At 46.9% G+C, this 23,010-nt stretch overlaps 1 protein-coding gene across 1 annotated transcript in view; it reads left to right on the top strand.

Moving 5' to 3' along the window:
- TFCP2L1 (transcription factor CP2 like 1) overlaps nt 1-21,811 on the top strand; it is an 85,468-nt gene extending 63,657 nt beyond the window's left edge. Inside the window, exons 9-16 of the mRNA XM_040358253.1 lie at nt 519-567; nt 3,142-3,192; nt 3,286-3,379; nt 7,998-8,088; nt 9,796-9,896; nt 15,868-16,010; nt 19,493-19,544; nt 21,343-21,811. Coding sequence (XP_040214187.1) covers nt 519-567; nt 3,142-3,192; nt 3,286-3,379; nt 7,998-8,088; nt 9,796-9,896; nt 15,868-16,010; nt 19,493-19,544; nt 21,343-21,380 — 619 coding nt within the window. The 3' untranslated portion in view covers nt 21,381-21,811. The remainder of the gene's footprint in view (nt 1-518; nt 568-3,141; nt 3,193-3,285; nt 3,380-7,997; nt 8,089-9,795; nt 9,897-15,867; nt 16,011-19,492; nt 19,545-21,342) is intronic.
- Nucleotides 21,812-23,010: the final 1,199 nt, after the last annotated feature.

The raw sequence follows: 23,010 nt of genomic DNA, 5'->3' as shown, positions 1-23,010 counted from the left end.
GGGGGGGGGGGGCATGTTGCACATTAAAGTTGAGAAGCGGGGTGGGGGAGGGGTGTTCTGCTGTCGTAAATGACATCTTACATTTTAAGGTGAGAAGCGGGGGGTGCTGACTTCTTACCTGTTGTCCCATGTAGCCAGCGGGATGAGGGGCCGAAAATGACTTCTCACCAGGCGGGGCCTCTAGTAATTTGGGGGGCCCTCCGCAGCTTTGCAGGGCCCTAAGCGGCTTGCATAGTGAGCCTATAGGGCGGATCGGCCCTGCTCCTGTCTGTATACAGAAGACGCTGCTGCGCCTGGGCTGCCTAATAGCTTTTGTAGAGCAAAGGGCAAACCAACTTGCATCATGACTTGACAGAAGCCTGGGTGTGTACCGGCGTGTGTCAGCGATTTTTTTTCGTGGGGTTTGATGTCTTGCTCAGCTCGCCCTGCAGGTGTTCAGCACCGCTCCTCTGGACAGCGACGCGCCACACGATCGTCTTGTGGAATCCTGTTTCTAATTGTCATTTTTCTTGTTTCAGCAACTGTTCTCCAACCCCTCCGGTGGAGCAACCTCCTGCTAGAAATGAGGTAAATATGCTTGAAATGTGGGACCTTTAACACACAGCAAAAAGCTCTGACCTGTCAACCAAGTTCATACAAGTCCCTTTGTGTTTTCTGCTCCCTTTTACAACACTTGTTTAAATGAGAACTAAAGTCACGTTCCTGACCTTCAGTATTAATAAAGAACGTTTATCCCTGAATCTAAACATTGTGTTTATAGTAATATTTTGAGTGTATCCTGCAGCTGCCGTTTAGCTTTTCTGCCTCATAAACAGCCAGCAGATTGTGGGTAATGTCTGCATTCCGCTCATTTCAGAACTACGTCTCCCATGTCTTCTTGCACTTCCCCCAGTCAGTGTACTGCTGTCTAGGCCAGGGGTCTCCAAACTACGGCCCTCCAGTTTTTCAGGAACTAAAATTCCCATCATGTCTGTGAATGTCAGAAGTTTTACAATGCCTCATGGGATGTGTAGTTCCAAAAACGGCTGGGTGGCTGTAGTTTGGAGATCCCTGGTCTAGGCTAAAGCCTCCTGATCTGAGACTGTGCATTACATGAAAGAACACATTCCTGGCATCCCTTTTAGACCTGCATGCTCCTCCCTGTTGGCCACTGAAGACTTTTAACGTGCAATCTGCAGATCAGTTATTTGAATACACTGTATCAGATGTGCTGCTAGAACAGTAATCAAACTGGACTTCAGGACACCCATAGTCCATCCTATGGTTTGTGTACCTTTAAACCCTTTTTAATTCAGTAATCAAACTGGTCAACAGGTTGCACAGCTAAGATCTACACCACCCGGTGGTGTCCAACGAGTATGCACATCTAAAGGGATGCTGAGATAGTATCCTTTATAACACTCCATCTGTTATCTGAACTAGACTACGGTGAAGTCGAAGTGACCTGTCATCACATACACATTTGCTGTCAGTGCATCTGAATACGGGGGGCTACAAAGGGAGATATTGCAATGGAAGAATACAATTTTAGTCAGACAAGCAATGCAGAATATGGACACTATATATTTACAGCAAAGTTAAAGAAACATGATGATTAATATATACATGCACACTATATCTATAGATGAAGATATATAGAGAGAGATATTGGGGAGAGAGAGATATTGGGGAGAGAGAGATATTGGGGAGAGAGAGATATTGGGGAGAGAGAGATATTGGGGAGAGAGAGATATTGGGGAGAGAGAGATATTGGGGAGAGAGAGATATTGGAGGGAGAGGGAGATATTGGAGGGAGAGGGAGATATTGGAGGGAGAGAGGGAGATATTGGAGGGAGAGAGGGAGATATTGGAGGGAGAGAGGGAGATATTGGAGGGAGAGAGGGAGATATTGGAGGGAGAGAGGGAGATATTGGAGGGAGAGAGGGAGATATTGGAGGGAGAGAGGGAGATATTGGAGGGAGAGAGGGAGATATTGGAGGGAGAGAGGGAGATATTGGAGGGAGAGAGGGAGATATTGGAGGGAGAGAGGGAGATATTGGAGGGAGAGAGGGAGATATTGGAGGGAGAGAGGGAGATATTGGAGGGAGAGAGATATTGGAGAGAGAGAGAGAGAGAGAGAGAGATATTGGAGAGAGAGAGAGATTGGAGAGAGAGAGAGATTGGAGAGAGAGAGAGATTGGAGAGAGAGAGAGAGAGAGAGATATTGGAGAGAGAGAGAGATTGGAGAGAGAGAGAGATATTGGAGGGAGAGAGGGAGATATTGGAGGGAGAGAGGGAGATATTGGAGGGAGAGAGAGAGATATTGGAGGGAGAGAGATATTGGGGAGAGAGAGAGAGATATTGGAGAGAGAGAGATATTGGAGAGAGAGAGATATTGGAGAGAGAGAGATATTGGAGAGAGAGAGATATTGGAGAGAGAGAGAGAGAGATATTGGAGAGAGAGAGAGAGAGATATTGGAGAGAGAGAGAGAGAGATATTGGAGAGAGAGAGAGAGAGATATTGGAGAGAGAGAGAGAGAGATATTGGAGAGAGAGAGAGAGAGATATTGGAGAGAGAGAGAGAGAGAGATATTGGAGGGAGAGAGAGAGATATTGGAGGGAGAGAGAGAGAGATATTGGAGGGAGGGAGGGAGGGAGAGAGGGATATTGGAGGGAGGGAGGGAGGGAGGGAGAGAGAGATATTGGAGAGAGAGAGAGAGGGAGGGAGAGAGAGATATTGGAGAGAGAGAGAGAGGGAGGGAGAGAGAGATATTGGAGAGAGAGAGAGAGAGATATTGGAGGGAGGGAGGGAGGGAGAGAGAGAGATATTGGAGGGAGGGAGGGAGAGAGAGAGATATTGGAGGGAGGGAGGGAGAGAGAGATATTGGAGGGAGGGAGGGAGAGAGAGATATTGGAGGGAGGGAGAGAGAGAGAGAGATATTGGAGGGAGAGAGAGAGAGATTGGAGGAAGAGAGCTATCTCTCTCTCTCTCTCTCTCTCTCTCAAATGAGCTTTATTGGCAGGGCCAAATACATTTCGCATTGCCAAAGCAGTTGAGTTTGTATAAGAAAAAGGGAAGGGTGGTAATATAACGGGGTAAGTGTGTGTGTATGTGTTTTAATCACAACAGTAACCATATTTTTCTTTTTTTCCTCACAATAGAAAGTGTCTGCATTTAACAATGAGGCTTGGAATCAGGAGGAGAAAGGAAAGGTAACTTCAGTTTTACTTGGACAGGGAAATGTTCGGAGGTTGTGAAGGTCCCCGATGTGTAACATTCTAACTGTAGTCCTTTAATTTGTGCAGTATCTTGTGCCGTCTGCATCCATACAAGATGTGCAACAGTGGCTGCAACGCAATAGGTTTCCTCAGTATTGCAGACTTCTGTCCAGTTTCTCAGGTATGCAAAATGTCTCGTGTGGCTTTTATTTTTTTTCTAAAGATGCTTTTTTAGAGAATATTGGTGGCCAATCACCAAGCCCAAATAGTCACATGGAGAGAGGGAGAAGGAATACATTTATACTGGTTATACTTCAACACCATCTGGCATGGAGCACTCTTAGTTTAGACATCAGGCTTAGGACAGAACGAAAGGAACGCAGGTTTTCGGGCATTTATCCCTGAAGACAAGACCCCCAAGCATTCAGCCCTCTCCAGCTGCAGCCTACCCTAGACTGTGACAGACTGCAGGCAGAGAGGGGCTGGACGTTGCACCTATCCCTCCTGGGCACACGAACTGGGAGGGTGTTCACAGCAGCTAGGACCCCTCGGGCCTCTCTGGCCTTGTATGGTGTAACGGCAAAATTAAAGCGGTATCTGCAAGTTAAAGGCATAATGTGCTAGTACTTATTGCATAATAGCGCATTATATTAAACGCGCCTTTAAAACAAAGCCCTTCCAGCGCCAAGATGTCGGATCTGCAGGTGCTCTCATCTTCACCCGTTTTGCTTTCTGGTTTGCGGGCTCCAGCTCTGACTGGTTGTTTATATGGCACAGGGCCACCCAGGCCGTTCATTCAGAGCGCATGCACCAGTGATGTCCGTAAATAAACATGCGCCGCGCGGGAGACTTCATTCCTGTAAGAGTCCGGCGGCTGCCGGGCCTCTAGCCGAGGATCCCCGCTGCGCATGCAAAGCATTTAGGGCCAGATTTAGATACATTTGCACTTGCGCCGCGTATCATTGATATGCTACGCCGCCGTATCTTACCTGGCGGAATTTCGAATCCACAGCGAAATCACGCCGTAAGTTGCGGCGTAGTGTTTTTTCTGGCGGCGTATTTGAAGTTGGGCGGGTTGGGGGCGTGCTTCATTTAAATGCAGCGCGTCCCCGCGCCGAATGAACTGCGCATGCTCCGTTTTGAAATTTCCCGCCGTGCTTTGCGCGAAATGACGTTGCACCGATGTCATTTTTTTTTAACTTGGACGTGAGTTACGTCCTTTCCTATTGACGGACGACTTGCGCCAAAAAAAAAAATTGACGCGGGAACGACGGGCATACTTTAACATGGCACGTCTATCTATACGCCACGAAATAGCAGCTTTAACTATACGCCGGGAAAAGCCGACTAGCGACGACGTAAGAGAATGCGACGGCCGCGCGTACCTTCGTGGATCGCCGGAAAAAGCTAATTCGCATTCCCGACGCGGAAAACAACGCGAACTCCACCCAGCGGGCGCCGAAGTATTGCACCTATGATCCGAAGGCGTACGAAGCCGTACGCCTGTCGGATCGAAGCCAGAAGCCGCCGTATCTTGGTTTGAGGATTCAAACTAAAGATACGACGCGGGAAATTTGAAAGTACGCCGGAGTATCTCCTGATACTCCGGCGTTCTTCTTCTGTGAATCTGGCCCTTAACCTTTACCGGCTAACATAAAAAAAAGATCAGGAGAATGCGGAAAAGCTTTGCTAATGTTTTTATTAAAAAAAAAAAGATGGCAGAGTCTCTTCCTTAACCCCGGGGGAGGAGGAGTGGACACACAGTCCCCCCTTTGTGCTGACTCGCACAGATTTCCAATGGAAGGCTTTTTGGATCTCCCCCAGTATCTTTTGGATCCTCCCCAGTATCTATGGAGGATTACTGTTTATAGCATCTTTCATGTTACTATGAAAATGTCTGACTTCTTCTCTGTAACTGATTCTTATTAGCCTGTCAACTGCGAGGAGTGTCCTTGGCAGAACATTGCTGGCACACTCGAGAGGACATTCGTTGCACAACATTTGGATGAACGGGTGGAACAAAACTGCCAAACTTGATTTAGAACCCACACCTTTATAGACACAGCTCTTAAGATTAGATAATGTCACGCCAGTTGCTTGTAGTTGGTAGGGACTTGTAGTTCCATTGGCAGGCGGCCTTGTGTGCCAAATTGGACTTACTCCACAGCAGCTTTTAGGCTGTGAATGGCAAATTGCTGGATGGAAGAGTTGGAGAGAGATATAGATCTCCCCCCTAGATATAGATCTCCCCCCTAGATATAGATCTCCCCCCCCTAGATATAGATCTCCCCCCCTAGATAGAGATCTCCCCCCTAGATAGAGATCTCCCCCCTAGATAGAGATCTCCCCCCCCCTAGATAGAGATCTCCCCCCCCCTAGATAGAGATCTCCCCCCCCTAGATATAGATCTCCCCCCCCTAGATATAGATCTCCCCCCCCCTAGATATAGATCTCCCCCCCCCCCTAGATATAGATCTCCCCCCCCCTAGATATAGATCTCCCCCCCCCCCTAGATATAGATCTCCCCCCTAGATAGAGATCTCCCCCCTAGATAGAGATCTCCCCCCTAGATGGAGATCTCCCCCCTAGATAGAGATCTCCCCCCTAGATAGAGATCTCCCCCCTAGATAGAGATCTCCCCCCTAGATCGAGATCTCCCCCCTAGATCGAGATCTCCCCCCCTAGATCTCCCCCCTAGATATAGATCTCCCCCCTAGATATAGATCTCCCCCCCCCCTAGATATAGATCTCCCCCCTAAATATAGATCTCCCCCCCCCTAATCTCCCCCCCCTAGATATAGATCTCCCCCCCCCTAGATATAGATCTCCCCCCCCCTAGATATAGATCCCCCCCCCCCCCCTAGATATAGATCTCCCCCCCCCCCTAGATATAGATCTCCCCCCCCCTAGATATAGATCTCCCCCCCCCCCCTAGATATAGATCTCCCCCCCCCCCTAGATATAGATCTCCCCCCCCCCTAGATATAGATCTCCCCCCCCTAGATATAGATCCCCCCCCCTAGATATAGATCTCCCCCCCCCCCTAGATATAGATCTCCCCCCCCCCCCTAGATATAGATCTCCCCCCCCTAGATATAGATCTCCCCCCCCTAGATATAGATCTCCCCCCCCCCTAGATATAGATCTCCCCCCCCCCCTAGATATAGATCCCCCCCCCCCTAGATATAGATCTCCCCCCCTAGATATAGATCTCCCCCCCTAGATATAGATCTCCCCCCCCTAGATATAGATCTCCCCCCCTAGATATAGATCTCCCCCCTAGATATAGATCTCCCCCCCCCTAGATATAGATCTCCCCCCCCTAGATATAGATCTCCCCCCCCCTAGATATAGATCTCCCCCCCCCTAGATATAGATCTCCCCCCCTAGATATAGATCTCCCCCCCTAGATATAGATCTCCCCCCCTAGATATAGATCTCCCCCCCTAGATATAGATCTCCCCCCCTAGATATAGATCTCCCCCCCTAGATATAGATCTCCCCCCCTAGATATAGATCTCCCCCCCCTAGATATAGATCTCCCCCCCCTAGATATAGATCTCCTCCCCCCCCTAGATATAGATCTCCCCCCCCCCTAGATATAGATCTCCCCCCCCCCTAGATATAGATCTCCCCCCCCCCCCAGATATAGATCTCCCCCCTCCCCCCCAGATATAGATCTCCCCCCCCCCCCCAGATATAGATCTCCCCCCTCCCCCCCAGATATAGATCTCCCCCCTCCCCCCCAGATATAGATCTCCCCCCTCCCCCCCAGATATAGCTCCCCCCCCCCCCCCAGATATAGATCTCCCCTCCCCCCCAGATATAGATCTCCCCTCCCCCCCAGATATAGATCTCCCCTCCCCCCCAGATATAGATCTCCCCTCCCCCCCAGATATAGATCTCCCCTCCCTAGATATAGATCTCCCCTCCCTAGATATAGATCTCCCCTCCCTAGATATAGATCTCCCCTCCCTAGATATAGATCTCCCCTCCCTAGATATAGATCTCCCCTCCCTAGATATAGATCTCCCCTCCCTAGATATAGATCTCCCCTCCCTAGATATAGATCTCCCCTCCCTAGATATAGATCTCCCCTCCCTAGATATAGATCTCCCCTCCCTAGATATAGATCTCCCCTCCCTAGATATAGATCTCCCCTCCCTAGATATAGATCTCCCCTCCCTAGATATAGATCTCCCCTCCCTAGATATAGATCTCCCCTCCCTAGATATAGATCTCCCCTCCCTAGATATAGATCTCCCCTCCCTAGATATAGATCTCCCCTCCCTAGATATAGATCTCCCCTCCCTAGATATAGATCTCCCCTCCCTAGATATAGATCTCCCCTCCCTAGATATAGATCTCCCCTCCCTAGATATAGATCTCCCCTCCCTAGATGGATATATACATACACACACAATATAGAAATCAGGAGAGTGCTTCTCCTAGGGGGTTATACGATGCGGGCCCCAGAAGTCGAGGATTGCTAGAGCGAACCCCTCCTGCTGCTTTTAAATGTGATCCAGCGGCAAATTAGTGGCTTTCATCTGACTGCAGCCATAGACCTGGTAAAATATATATATATATATAATCTCCATTGCAGTCTTGAAGAGGGTAAACAGTCTGGTCTAAGTCACCTTTTAAAGTGAGTCAGCATTCACAGAACTTGTGTTTAACGTCCTGGTATTGGAGCTGAAGGATATTTACCTATTATTATAACTGTATTTGCTGATGGCTTTTGTCCTGTGTTGAACTGTTGGGTGTATTCTGACCACAGCAATTTTTTACTTCTTTAGGTACCGACTTATTAAAGATGTCCAAAGAGGATTTCATCCAAGTCTGTGGCCCCGCGGACGGGATCCGGCTCTTTAATGCAGTAAAAGGAAGGTTAGTACCTGTGTTGGCGGCCAAGTGATAAAACGGGATTAAAGGCAGCTTCACATTGCCCCGGTGCACTCCTAATGTGCTTTGGGCAAAATTAAGCTGACCTGTAGGCTAGCTGCGCTTTCCCATAGACTTTTATGATGTCCCATGGTGGTGGTTTCAGAAAGCGCACCAAACAGCAGGAGTTTTATTTTATTTTATCGCAGAACCTCATAAAAGTCTATGGGAAAGCGCAGCTAACATGCAGGAAAATCATGGGTTGCTGTGCTTTAGCAAAAGGCACTACATTGTAGTTGACTTGCAGTCTGTGACCTCGGCACTTTTCTCAATCGCTGACCTGTAATAAGCAATAGACGTGGAAAATGTCACAATCGTGAGACCCCTTTCACGCTGGGGCAGCGCATGTTGGTGGTAAAGCACCGCTAGTTTTAGTGGTTGCTTTACAGCTGTTATAGGGGCCCTTTACAGCTGTTATAGGGGCCCTTTACAGCTGTTATAGGGGCCCTTTACAGCTGTTATAGGGGCCCTTTACAGCTGTTATAGGGGCCCTTTACAGCTGTTATAGGGGCCCTTTACAGCTGTTATAGGGGCCCTTTACAGCTGTTATAGGGGCCCTTTACAGCTGTTATAGGGGCCCTTTACAGCTGTTATAGGGGCCCTTTACAGCTGTTATAGGGGCCCTTTACAGCTGTTATAGGGGCCCTTTACAGCTGTTATAGGGGCCCTTTACAGCTGTTATAGGGGCCCTTTACAGCTGTTATAGGGGCCCTTTACAGCTGTTATAGGGGCCCTTTACAGCTGTTATAGGGGCCCTTTACAGCTGTTATAGGGGCCCTTTACAGCTGTTATAGGGGCCCTTTTCATCCGTTAGTGGGGCCAAGGAAAAAGGGCTTATGGTGTCCGTTTTCAAGCCTTGCCGAATGGCTTTGCAGGCGCTTCAGCAGTGCTGCCCATTCATTTCAATGTATACACCACTCCTGCACCGCCCCAAAGATGCTGCTTGCAGGACTTTTTTTTCCTGTCCTGCATGCTCACCGCCCCAATGTGAAAGTACTCGGCTTTCACACTGGGGTGGCTTGAGAGGCGCTTAACAGGCGCCATTATTGGCACTAAAGCGCCCCAGTGTGAAAGGGGCCTGAATCGCTAGCTTTCACCTTAGACTGGGGGGTCTTTAGTATACAATCTGTTTACTAAAATCCAAATGTAAAGTAAGTTCTTTAGTCATATGCAGCTCAGTTAAACTAAGAGACGATAGAATCCACTTGAATTTAAATTTCCTATTTATGATGCATTTTGCAATCCTGTGCAAAAGTCGCAGTGAATAGTAAAAGGCCTTGCTCGTAGTTGCAGGACATCCGCGTTCTTAGAATACCTCCTATAGGTCTGATCCACTGTGTGTGGAGTGTTGGTATCCTGATGGGAATACAACAATAATCCATAATGAACAAGCTACTCTTGGCCCTAGAGAGTTGCCGTGCCAATGTGTGGAAAGGAACAATGCGTATTCGCTAAAAGTGCAGCCACCTATCCGAGACATATTTTTGGGAAGTCATCGTCCCCCCCCCCCCCCCCCCCCCCCCCCTCCAAAGTGATGAAGCAATGTTGGTCAGAAAACTAGTATTTCCAGAAGATTTTATCAATGGCAACTGCTCCAAATTTAACGTGCCTTTTTAAATGGCTTTTTTTTTTTATTCTCCCCCTTTGCCACAGGAATGTGAGGCCCAGACTGACTATTTATGTCTGCCATGAATCTGAACAAAACCGCACAAACCTGCAGCGCAAACGGGAGCTCAACGACAACGATGTTTGTGGTAAGAGGTTTTGTTTCTGTACTGCAAAAAATGGCTGTGCCATGGTTTCAAATTTGGAAATAACATCCAAGGAACGGGGGTGTTTGAGTAACCTTCCCCCCACTGTTAAAGCGGAGGTCCACCCAAAAAAAACTAAACCAGCAGCTTCCTTCCGGGAACCCTACTGCGCATGCGCGAGACCCACTCCTCTCTCCTGGCCCGGCAACAGGGGAAGGAGGGAGCCCCAGCTGTGACATCAATACCCGTGGCTGAGGCTCCCAGAAGTTGGAAAGGATACCTGTATTTTCCTTTTTTCTTCTCCTGTTCCCCCATCCTCCTTCTCCTCCCTTTCCCCCATCCTCCTTCTCCTCCCTTTCCCCCATCCTCCTTCTCCTCCCTTTCCCCCATCCTCCTTCTCCTCCTTTTCCCCCATCCTCCTCCTCCTCCGCCTCCTTTTCCCCCATCCTCCTCCTCCTCCGCCTCCTTTTCCCCCATCCTCCTCCTCCTCCGCCTCCTTTTCCCCCATCCTCCTCCTCCTCCGCCTCCTTTTCCCCCATCCTCCTCCTCCTCCGCCTCCTTTTCCCCCATCCTCCTCCTCCTCCTCCGCCTCCTTTTCCCCCATCCTCCTCCGCCTCCTTTTCCCCCATCCTCCTCCTCCTCCTTTTCCCCCATCCTCCTCCTCCTCCTTTTCCCCCATCCTCCTCCTCCTCCTTTTCCCCCATCCTCCTCCTCCTCCTTTTCCCCCATCCTCCTCCTCCTCCTTTTCCCCCATCCTCCTCCTCCTCCTTTTCCCCCATCCTCCTCCTCCTCCTTTTCCCCCATCCTCCTCCTCCGCCTCCTTTTCCCCCATCCTCCTTTTCCCCCATCCTCCTTTTCCCCCATCCTCCTTTTCCCCCATCCTCCTTTTCCCCCATCCTGCTTTTCCCCCATCCTGCTTTTCCCCCATCCTCCTTCTCCGCCTCCTTTTTCCCCCCTTCCTCCTTTTTCCCCCCACTTCCTCCTTTCTCCTCCTTCCCCTTCCTCCTTTCTCCTCCTTTCTCCTCCTTCCCCTTCCTCCTTTTCCCCTCCTTTTCCCCCCTTTCCTCCTTTCTCCTCCTTTTCCCCCCCCTTCCTCCTTTCTCCTCCTTTCCCCCCCCTTCCTCCTTTCTCCTCCTTTCCCCCCCCCCCCTTCCTCCTTTCTCCTCCTTCCCCCTCCTCCTTTTCCCCCATCCTCCTTTCTCCTCCTTTTCTCCCCCCCCTTCCTCCTTTCTCCTCCTTTTCCCCCCCCCCTTCCTCCTTTCTCCTCCTTTTCTCCCCCCCCTTCCTCCTTTCTCCTCCATTTCTCCCCCCCCTTCCTCCTTTCTCTCCTCCTCCCCCTCCTTTCTCTCCTCCTCCCCCCCCCCTTCCCCTCCCCCCCCCCCCTTCCTCCTCATTCCCCCCCCCTTCCTCCTTTCTCCTCCTCCCCCCCCCTCCTTTTTTTTACCCCTTCCTCCTTTCTCTTCCTTTTTTCCCCTTCCCCTTCCCCTTTTTTCCCCTCTTTCCCTACTCCTTTTTTTTTTTTCTGTCATTCTTTCTTTTTCTTTCTCCCTGTGCCTTAGATACCACTAGTTTGAGAAGTATCGGTTTTGGGGAAAAAAAACATCCATACTCGAGTCGCCTAGGTGGATGCTGCATCTGTCCCCTGCCACTTCTAAAATGAGTGAGCAAAGACTGCTGATCGCTCCATTCTCGGTGTGCCCTGAGCTTAGAGCGGTGACTGTCAGTCATTGGCTCTCTTTTCTGCCCCTCCAGCGCTCCAATGAAGTGCCGGGATGAGGTGGCGGGAGCAGCTTGTTCAGACTCTCAGCAGTTTTCTGAGATGCTGAGCCAGCTGTCAGGAATCTGGGTGGATCCCGACATTTAAAGTCTGGAGCCGGCTCGGTGAAGTCAGTGGACTTCAGCCCGCTGTCGGCTGTATACGGGTCACAGGAGTTTAGAATAAAGTGTGGTCTGGTGACCTACAGGAGAAATGGGGGCCAAGAGAGCTATGGCCTTCTTTCCTCCTCTAAACTTGCACATTGTTTCAGTGACCCGTATGGTTAATAATACAGGACTGGTCTTTTAGCTGGACTCCTCTGAAGGTATAAATGTGTCCTTGAAGCACCTTCTCAAGATTTCATTATCTGGTAGTAGATTTCTGGATATTGCACATCGGTAAAGAACAGATGCATTTTCTTTTTTCACTTGACACATATGGCTATTAAAAAAAATCTCTCTCCCAGGCATGTCTTCATCCTCGGGGAGACAACCAGACTCGTTTGTCAGGGGATTCAGCAATTTTCCAGATGTCTTTTGCAGAAGTAGTTCTCGGGTCTCTGGATCCAGTTGGACAGGTTTGCCCTGCCGCTGGTCAACAGATCGTTATCCATCACTGCAGGCAACCAAGTTCAGCTCTCCTCCTAAAGAGCAGCCGCAGGCGTCACTTTGGTTACACATGACATGCTGGAGCAATGCTAAAATCCAGCGACTTGTGCAAACCATTACCAATTCTAATCTGATTATATTGTTTGGAAACTTTAGTTCAGTCTATTGACACAAAACATATTATTTGAGTTGAGGTTTTTTTCTTGCTAGAAAGTTACTTGGAACCCCCAAACATAGATAACTTTTTTACCCTAAAAAAAAAAAATCTCCGTAAGCGATATTTAAAAAAATTCTACAGGTTGCATGTTTTTTGAGTTACAGAGGAGGTCTAGGGCTAGAATTATTGCTCTCGCTCTAACAATACCTCACATGTGTGGTTTGAACACCGTTTTCATATGCGGGAGCTGCTCACGTATGCAGGAGCTTTTGCGCGCGAGCTTGGCGGGGCGCTTTAACCGGTTGCCGACCGCCGCATGTACATGTACGTCCACAGAATGGCACGTACAGGCATATGGGCGTACAGGTACGTTTCCGCGGGTCCGATCGGGACCCCCCCCCCCCCCCCCCCCGGTACATGCGGCGGACGGTAACCCGCGGGGAGCGATCCGGGACGAGGGCGCGGCTATTCGTTTCTAGCCGCCCCCTCACGATTGCTCCCTGGAGCTGAAGAACGGGGAGAACCGTATGTAAACACGGCTTCCCCGTGCTTCACTGTGGCGGCTGCATCGATCGAGTGATCCCTTATATAGGGAGACTCGATCGATGACGTCAGTCCTACAGCCACACCCCCCTACAGTTGTAAACACACACTAGGTGAACCCTAACTCCTACAGCGCCCCCTGTGGTTAACTCCCAAACTGCAACTGTTATTTTCACAATAAACAATGCAATTTAAATGCATTTTTTGCTGTGAAAATTACAATGGTCCCAAAAATGTGTCAAAATTGTCTGAAGTGTCCGCCATAATGTCGCAGTCACAAAAAAAAAAACGCTGCCATTAGTAGTAAAAAAAAAAAAATTAATAAAAATGCAATAAAACTATCCCCTATTTTGTAAACACTATAAATTTTGCGCCAACCAATCGATAAACGCTTATTGCAATTTTTTTTACCAAAAATAGGTAGAAGAATACGTATCGGCCTAAACTGAGGGAAAAAAATGTTTGTTTTTGGGGGATATTTATTATAGCAAAAAGTAAAAAATATTGATTTTTTTTTCAAAATTTTCGCTCTATTTTTGTTTATAGCGCAAAAAATAAAAACTGCAGAGGTGATCAAATACCACCAAAAGAAAGCTCTATTTGTGGGGAAAAAAGGACGCCAATTTTGTTTGGGAGCCACGTCGCACGACCGCGCAATTGTCTGTTAAAGCGACGCAGTGCCGAATCGCAAAACCTGGCCTGGGCATTTAGCAACAAAATGGTCCGGGGCTTAAGTGGTTAAAACCCTTTTTTTTTCTTTAGTTTACTTTATTTTAACACCGTTTTAAAAAAAAAAAATTGGGTCACTTTTATTCCTTATTTATACAAGGAATGTAAACACGCGACTGTGTAACGCACTACCAACTAATATCCAAACGGAAGGGAATCACCAGGCCTTTAGGAAAAAACTCATGACTAGGGCCGAAACAGCTAATTGATCGATTATGAAATTAATCGATTACATTTTTCATAATCGATTAATCAGCCAGTAACATAATGGGGTTTAAAAAACAAAATTTAGCCTATTATAGTACAAAAAAGCAAATTGCTACTGTAAATATTTTCACTGTCCCACAGTAAAAAAATTAAGCGATTATTTGCTCTTTTTGTACTTATTTTAGTTTTTTTAACCCCATTATGTTACTAAACATCTCAGGCCGGGGGTTCACACCTCTGTTTTTTCGGTAAGTGGTTAAAAGAACTTTTCAGTCAAAGCCAATTGAATCTCCTATTGATTTGTGAAAAATTATCTTTTGTGAAAGCAGATAAGCTATGTAGGTAGAGAACATGCGGCTAGCATTGCAAAGTCAGCAAAATGTTCAAACAGGTGTCATGAATAGAATGATGCGTTTACACATTGGGGGGGGGGGGGGGGGCAGTGATTAGTGACATACAGGTTATAAGAAGGTAGAGATTCTTAAATGCAAACACGTCTCACTCACACGTAGAGATATTGATCTATGTAGGGATGAAGGCTAAGCTCACTGTGCGGTTTCCCTCCTGAGACACAGGGAAAAGATCTCCCCAGGATTTCAGAAGTCGCAGCCGGCACGGGAACCGCAAGTGCAATGTGGCTCCCGGTGTGGTAGCGATTTCCAGTGCGTGCCATTAGGATTAATTCACGTGTATTTTTCTCTGTGCGGGGTGGTTTGCGGCTGCAGGAACAGGTGAACCTAGCCTAACAGGTTAAACCGTCATTGACAGTCCTCCAGATCCCCCAATTTTTTATTTATTTTTCCAAGCTAAATGTCAGGTTTGGTTGCATTGCCACTTCAAAACCTTCTTAACCATTCTGTTCACCTTATCAGTGTTTCTGCCCAGTCATTAAATATGTGTTCTGGGTGACGCGCTGAACTCGCCCTGCCGGCAAAACTTTGTTAGCCTTATTTTGTCTCTCGAGCAATGATGTGTCTTGCACTTGTAGAGCAAGTTGAAATTCCTGTACGTCCTAAGGTGTGCCCTTTTTTTTTTTGTAAGGAATTTCGCTATATGGAATATAGAGTGATAGAGGGGGGGGGGATACAGAGGAGGTATTAGTGGTGCACTGAAATGAAAATTTAGAAACTGAAGATTCAAGATGTACTTAAAGGGGCTGTAAAGGTTCGTGTTTTTTCACCCTAATACATCCTATGCAATAAGGTGAACAAATATCCGATGATTACCGCCCCCCCCCAGGGTTTATTTACCTGAGCCTTCGAAAGTCCCGCGTCAATCTCGCCCCCATTTTCTCGGCTCTTCATTGGATATATTGATAGCAGCGCAGCCATTGGCTCACGCAGCTGTCAATCAACTCCAATGACACGAAGGCTGGGGCCGAGTCCTGTAGTCGGCGGCTATAGATGCCGAGACGGCCGCTGAAGGAACCCCAGAAGACGAGCTGCACAGTGGAGGTAAGTATAACATGTTTATTTTTTTTTTTAAACAAAAAAAAATAAATTTGAAGCTTTACAACCACTTTACCCTAAACCCAAATTTATTTTGATGAATGTATTCAAATCTTTTATTAATATTGTGAATTTTAATTTAATATGAATTTATTGTAGGCTATTATTGGCACTTTTTTTTAAGCAGAGTTAAACATCCCGCATTTGTGGTGTTTGTTTTGTCCGTAAAAAAAAACTGCACCAAAAACGCACCGCCCCATTGAAACTCATTAATAACGCCGCAAGAGCGCATCAAAAATGCCACCCATGTTGCGTTTTTGATGCATTTTTTTTTTTTTGGGAGTACCATGGCCTATGGAATAACACCATAAGCAGGGTAAAATTGCATGCGTTTTTATCAGCCGTTTTTGGCTCAGATTGGTGGAAGGGAAGGAAAGCTTTGCTTGTGTACCCCTTTAGATCTTTGACCACATATTGCCTGGCTTCGGCTAAATTTAGTATTTTGCTTTTTTTTTTTGTTTTGCAGTCTATCATGCCCTCTTCCTGGAAGAGCTGACTTCTTTTGAGCTGATTGAGAAGATTGCCAACCTGTACAGCATCACCCCTCAACAGATCAACCAGATCTATAGGCAGGGACCTACCGGGATCCACGTGGTGGTCAGCACAGAGGTGTGTATGCTTTCTTGTCGGTCACCACCAATAATTCAGCCTGGCCGCCTTATGCCCTGTAAACACAATGAGATTATCGTACAAATGATTGTCCCTTTTTTTTTTTTTTTTTTGGCATGCTAATCGCACATCGAATCTGAGTTTACTAAAGTCACAAAAATTCTCATACGACAGTAAAAAATCGGAAGTGATGTCATGTGTTGTAATGCACTTGTATTGCATTTTCGAGCGACGGCTGTATTGATAAAACGAAAATTGTAGGGATGCACCGATATATCGGTGGCCGATACATATTGGCCAAAAACAGCTGTTTTAGGGACATGCCGAAACAGCTTTAAAATTGCTGATTATGAATAGTGGCTGCAGAGCGGTAAAACACATACTGAAATTGTCTCCACTCTGCTCGCACACAGCCCCGCCTGCTCCTAACCACGCTATGATAAACAGAATGCCGGTCTAATACTGAGATGTGTGGGGTTAGGAGGAGGCGGGGGTGTGTGCGAGCACAGCGGAGACAGTTTCAGCATACGGGCGGCGGTGAGTTGCTTTATTTTCTAGTAAAGCGGCACTTTTTGGCTCTTTTAAAGCAGAGTTCCACCCAAAAATTGAACTTCTGCTTTTCGGATCCCCAACCCCCCCCCCCCCCCCCTCCGATGTCACATTTGGCAGATACCTGTTTAATGCAAGAATTTGCGCCCGCTTCTGGGCATGGATGGCCGCATTATCTCATTCGTATCGTACCCCCCCGAGCTGTCTTCTGGGAGACACATTTGGATCGCGAGGCGTGATTCGCGCATATGCAGTAGGGAACCAGAAAGTGAAGCCGCAAGGCTACTGAAAATGGCGGGGCACCACCCGAGAGCCGAGCGATAGCTCTCCTTCGGGTGCCAACATCGGAGGCACCCTGGGTGGTAAGTGTCCTTTATAAGTCAGCAGCTGCAGTATTTGTAGCTGAAATAATAATTCGGAGGACCTCCGCTTTAAACCGTTTTCTCAGCCGCTAGCGAGGGTTAAATGCTCCCCACTAGCGGCCGAACAGCACAGCTAAAACTAGTGTCGCTTTGCCGCCAACGCCCCTTCCCCCCCCCCCCACACCCCAGTGTGAAAGTAGCCTTCGTGTACACAGTATAGCGATCTTCTCTAGGCCTGTCCTCCGACTAAACTGTACACTTCACTTGTTTTCCTCACCGTGCTTCTGATGTTTATATGTGAAATCTTGTGACTGTTGTTGGGCACACAGTATAAGAATGTAGAAGAATGCTCCTTGCGGTGATGGATGTGCCCCGTCCTTGTGATGAATTACTTTCTTGATTACACTAAAAGGTTTTTCAGCCTGTCGGGCCAATGCGAGAAAAATATCCAAAACACAGCTTGGGGGGGAAAGCGAGAAGGGTGAAAATGTCAAAACATGCCAGAAGCAAAATGACCTTTCATTCACAGCGGAGGTGTTGCCTTCAGCCTCCGCGTTTCACCCGTCATTGTACCCCAAGGCAGCGATGAAGATGAAAGCGAGCCTAGTACTGCCTGCAATAAATGTGTGATTTAAAGAGACCGATATCCTTTTGTTTATGCTCAAAATATTTTATTTTTGGTATATGTGAATCATATATGCCATTTCATAACCATTAAGCCATCAAGTGCATTTTCACATGTTAAGGTGGTTATAACCCCCCCCAAAAAAAAATTGGAAATGGTAGTAAACTGCTGTTGTGTTTTTTTTTTTTTAACCACTTTTTATCTTGCACGGTATTTGCGCAATCATTTTTCAAATGCTTTTTTGGGGGGGGGGGGGGGGATGGTCTACTGAATTAAAAAAGAAAAAAACAGTAAAGTTAGCCCAATTTTTTGGTAAAATATGAAAGATGATGTTACGCCGAGTAAATTGATACCTAACATGTCACACTTTAAAATTGGAATGGCGCCAAACTTTGTTACTTAAAAATCTCCATACGCGACGCTTTGAAAAATTGTACAGGTTACCAGTTTAGAGTTACAGAGAAGGTCTAGTGCTAGAATTGTTGCACACGCTCTAACGCATGCGGCGACACCTCACATGTGTGGTTTGAACGATGTTTACATAGGTGGGCGGGATTTACGTGGGCGTTTGCTTCTGAGCGCGAGCTACCGGGGACAGGGGCGTTTTAATTTTTTTTTTTACTTATTTATATTTTACACTTTTTACATATTTTTTTTTTTTTCATCGCTTTTATTCCTATTACAAGGAATGTAAACATCCCTTGTAATAGGAAATGTGTGTGACAGGTCCTCTTTATGGAGAGAGGCGGGGTCAATAAGACCCTCGCATCTCTCCTCCAGGCTGGAAAGCATAAGATCGTGAAAAAAATTCACAGATCTCATGCTTACTAGCCGCAATTGCGGCTTTGTTTACTTCCGGGTACCCAGGCGTGACGTCATCGCATACATCACGCCCGGGCCTCCGATGGTCATAGAGATGATTGGTGACCATCTGGCGCCAGTCATCACTATGCTTCCTGTCTGGCGCATGGCGATCCTTTCTCCGGGCCCCCGATGGCATGGGGGAGCCCGGAGAAGCACCGGATGGCAGCGGGGGGGGGGGGGGGAATGTCCCCTCCCGCCACCTAGAACGATCAAGCAGCGGAACCGCCGCTATGATCGTTCTTATCATGCGCAGGATCGCCACCGGAACAAAATTATATCTGAATGATGCCTCTAGCTGCACCCATCATTCAGATATCGGCCGCACAAAGTACAGGACGTCATATGACGTCCACCCAGGATAGGAGATCCTCTTTGTGGACGTCATATGATTGGTTAAAAAAAAATATATACATTTTTATTGGCACACACAATTTTTTCTTTAAAATCTAAATGGACATTAGAATAAAGCATATCACTTGAAGATCATGTACAACTACTTCATACTCTACATGTTTCACTCAATGAGCTTCTTCAGAAGTTTTTCCAAAGTGTTGCATGAAGTTTTATGTGCTAATAAAAATGTATATAAAAAAAAATTTAATTATATTGTATATGTTCGTTTGGTACCTTTTTTAAAGTCCCATTTCCTGCGCAATCGATTATGTCTTTATCGGGATGTGGTACCTTTTTTTACTGACCTTTCGGTACCCAAATCTATAAAACAATCTCGGCCCCCCAGATTTTTTGTAACTACATTTCCCATGATGCTCAACTACACTGCCAAGTGCATGAGCATCATGGGAAATGTAGTGCCCAAACATCTGGGGAGCCCAAGGTTCTCCATCACTGGCCTAGAGGTATACTTGGATCTTTAGTTTGATAAAATGTTCAGTGTTGTGTAGGATTTATGCATACTAGAAAATGATTACAAGAAATTCTTTGAGATCTCAATATATTACACAATGTTTTATAGCATGCGTACTGTTGTGCTTCTCAACTTGTTGCTTTGTGGGTTTATTTGTCATAAGTTTTTATTGAAAACTCTGATTTAAATTTTTTTTTCGCTTTTCTGTTCCTTTCAGATGGTTCAGAACTTCCAGGAGGAATCTTGCTTTGTTATCGGCACTGTGAAAGGTAGGTGTGAGGGGAACGGATGTGCGTTTAAACCTGGTTTCTGGGACTACACACTTGTTCTGATGGGTTGAACCCTCAGATTTGTCATTCATTGATGCTGCATAGATTTATAAAGACGCGGGTGTTTATTTTCAAGATATCATTTCAGAATATGGCCAGGCCTGTCTGTACCTGGAAAAGCTCTGCACCCATAATGCATAGGAAGAGATTCCTTTTTTTTTTTGTTCTGATCTATATCAACTGCACTGCCAGTATGTTGCCTTTTTTATTTTTTTTAAAGGGGGGCGCCCTCTCCTCCCCTTCCTTCTTTCCTCACCTTCCTTCCTCCTTTCCTCCCCTTCTTTTCCTCCCCTTCTTTTCCTCCCCTTCTTTTCCTCCCCTTCTTTTCCTCCCCTTCTTTTCCTCCCCCCTTCCTTTCTTCTTTTTCTCCCCCCTTCCTTTCTTCTTTTTCTCCCCCCTTCCTTTCTGCTTTTTCTCCCCCCCTTACTTTCTGCTTTTTCTCCCCCCCTTACTTTCTGCTTTTTCTCCCCCCCTTCCTTTCTGCTTTTTCTCCCCCCCTTCCTTTCTGCTTTTTCTCCCCCCCCTTCCTTTCTGCTTTTTCTCCCCCCCCTTCCTTTCTGCTTTTTCTCCCCCCCTTCCTTTCTGCTTTTTCTCCCCCCCCCCTTCCTTTCTGCTTTTTCTCCCCCCCCCCTTCCTTTCTGCTTTTTCTCCCCCCCCCCCCTTCCTTTCTGCTTTTTCTCCCCCCCCCCTTCCTTTCTGCTTTTTCTCCCCCCCCCCCTTCCTTTCTGCTTTTTCTCCCCCCCCTTCCTTTCTGCTTTTTCTCCCCCCCCTTCCTTTCTGCTTTTTCTCCCCCCCCTTCCTTTCTGCTTTTTCTCCCCCCCCTTCCTTTCTGCTTTTTCTCCCCCCCTTCCTTTCTGCTTTTTCTCCCCCCTTCCTTTCTGCTTTTTCTCCCCCCCTTCCTTTCTTCTTTTTCTCCCCCCTTCCTTTCTTCTTTTTCTCCCCCCTTCCTTTCTTCTTTTTCTCCCCCCTTCCTTTCTTCTTTTTCTCCCCCCTTCCTTTCTTCTTTTTCTCCCCCCTTCCTTTCTTCTTTTTCTCCCCCCTTCCTTTCTTCTTTTTCTCCCCCCTTCCTTTCTTCTTTTTCTCCCCCCTTCCTTTCTTCTTTTTCTCCCCCCTTCCTTTCTTCTTTCCCTTCCCTCCAGGTTTAGTAAATCTCCCCTGATGACTCCCAAGAGCCTGCAGGGAAAAGGCTTTTGGGAGATGTAGTACTGGGGGTGTGCTTACATCAGTTGGAACTGACCTCCCAGTGACAGACAAACCATTATTGCTGGAACATGATCTAGAAGGGATGAGGGAGGATATAAGTTACTGGACACATATATTAAAGTGGTTGTAAAAACAAAATAATTAGTATGCTGTGCCCCAAACCCCCCCTTACCACATGCATACAATACTTACCAGTGATATGCGCAAAAGTAGGGACTCTCCTAATGTCCCATCCCGCTGCTGTCAATCACAGCCAGAGGGGGATGGGTGGGGCAGAGCCACGGTCTGTGTCTATGGACACAGAGCCGGTTCGAGAGAAAGCGTGCATGAGTGCCTCTATAAGCAAGTGGTTTGCTATGAGGGTGGAAGGGAAGGAGCCAGGAGTGCCGACGGGGGACATTGGAGGACGATTGGGGATGTTCTGTGCAAAACTGTTATATAGAGGACACAGGGATGGAATGTTTGTTTCCTTTTTACTTTTATTTTTTATTTATAAGAGATTAATGGTGCTGTATGTATTTTTATTTTTCTCTAGCTGAAAACGGTTCTGGATATCACATCATTTTAAAATGAAAACGACTGAATTGCACAAGAAGATGATTTTGGACCACCCGCAGTAGAGTATTACACGGCCAGTGAACAAAAAAGGCCCCCCGTGTAAAAAAAAAAAAATCTCTAGAAGAGGAATTCTGCATTTTTTGGGGGGGTTTAAAATGTTTCTCGGCGATCTTTTTTTTGTCCAGGATCCTCCGGCGTGATTTTGAGCTGTAGCGGTTTTCACTTGTAAATATTTCTATGCCAGTCTTGTCTATGCTCAAAGTCCAGCATCTGGAACATGTGAGAATGTAAATATTAGAATATCCAAAAAGCTTTCTCAGCGCCGGAGTCCTGTGAAAACAATTTTATGCTTGCCGCACGAGAAACTTTCCTATATGTCTATAAAAGCGGTTCCTATGATCATTACTGAAATACATTTTACGGCGGCCTATGTATAAAAAAAAAAAGTCTGAGGCTTGTAGGAACCGAGGTCTCTAAATTAAAATTTTTGTAATTTTTGTTTTTCTTTTAAAAAAATTTTTATTGTCCCAGTGGGACTCATTCAGAGGTGGCCTTTTGAAGTCAGATGTTCGGTCTCTGTACTGCCGGAGTAACCCATGACATCCCACGTCTATTAAAAAGCAGGAACCAAGGTTATAAGGCAGTTGCCCATAGCAACCATTTTTGTAGCTAAGCCAGGTAAAAAAAAATATATATTGCGTAATCTGGCTGCTATTGGCAAACGACGCCTTACTTGGCTCCAGCGTTTTTTGCTTTTTTTAAAACGGCCTTAAGACACACTACTAGAATATCGAATGTAGATATGAGATTATGAAGTTGTAGAATTAAATGCACTGTGCAAGCTAGTTACATGTAAATATGTAGCAAAGGAGTGGCCTTTTTTTTTCAGGATAAGAACTGCAGGTTCACAAGCTCTCGGGATCGGAGTGGAGGGCATGCAAAGAAAGGTGCTTTGGGCAGCAGATCCAAAAAAAAAATGGCTGCACGCCCGACGCCAACTTTTTTTTTTTTGGTTCTGGACTTTACATAGGTCTGCCCAGACCGATCGCCGTACGTGGCGTCCAGACTTTTTCTGATTTGTGTGCTCTGGGAGCGGAGAAGGTGAGCTCCTTCTGACCGACAAACCTGTCTCCACAAATATGGGAATAGTAGACTTGGGGGGGGGGGGGGGCGTACGGCGTCACTTTTGGCAACACCACAAGGAGTGTAGATGTCAGTGTTTGTTGCAAGACAAGTTCACGGCCAACGCCCTTTGGACAAAAGTCCTACGCTTTTGTCCGAGGAAAATCCGATCGTGTGTACGAGGCTTAAAGCGGGGGTTCACCCAAAATTTTTATTTTATCCCCGTACATACCGTATTTGCACCGCCGCTTCCGGGTATGTCTTCTGCGGGACTGGGCATTCCTAATTGATTGACCGTCGCATACAGCGCGTCACGAGTTGCCGAAAGAAGCCGAACGTCGGTGCGGCTCTGTACGGGGCCTACGCACCGACGTTCGGCTTCTTTCAGCAACTCCTGACGCGCAGTATGCGACGGTCAATCAATTTGGAACGCCCAGTCCCGCAGAAGACATACCCGGAAGCGGCGGTGAAAATACGGTATGTACGGGGATAAAATTAAAAAAAAAACAGCCGATTGTCATTA

This window comes from Rana temporaria, chromosome 6 (genome assembly GCF_905171775.1).
Source record: "Rana temporaria chromosome 6, aRanTem1.1, whole genome shotgun sequence".
NCBI lineage: Eukaryota > Metazoa > Chordata > Amphibia > Anura > Ranidae > Rana > Rana temporaria.
Note: the sequence above shows the minus strand (reverse complement) of the source record. Positions and strands in the feature narration are given on the sequence as shown.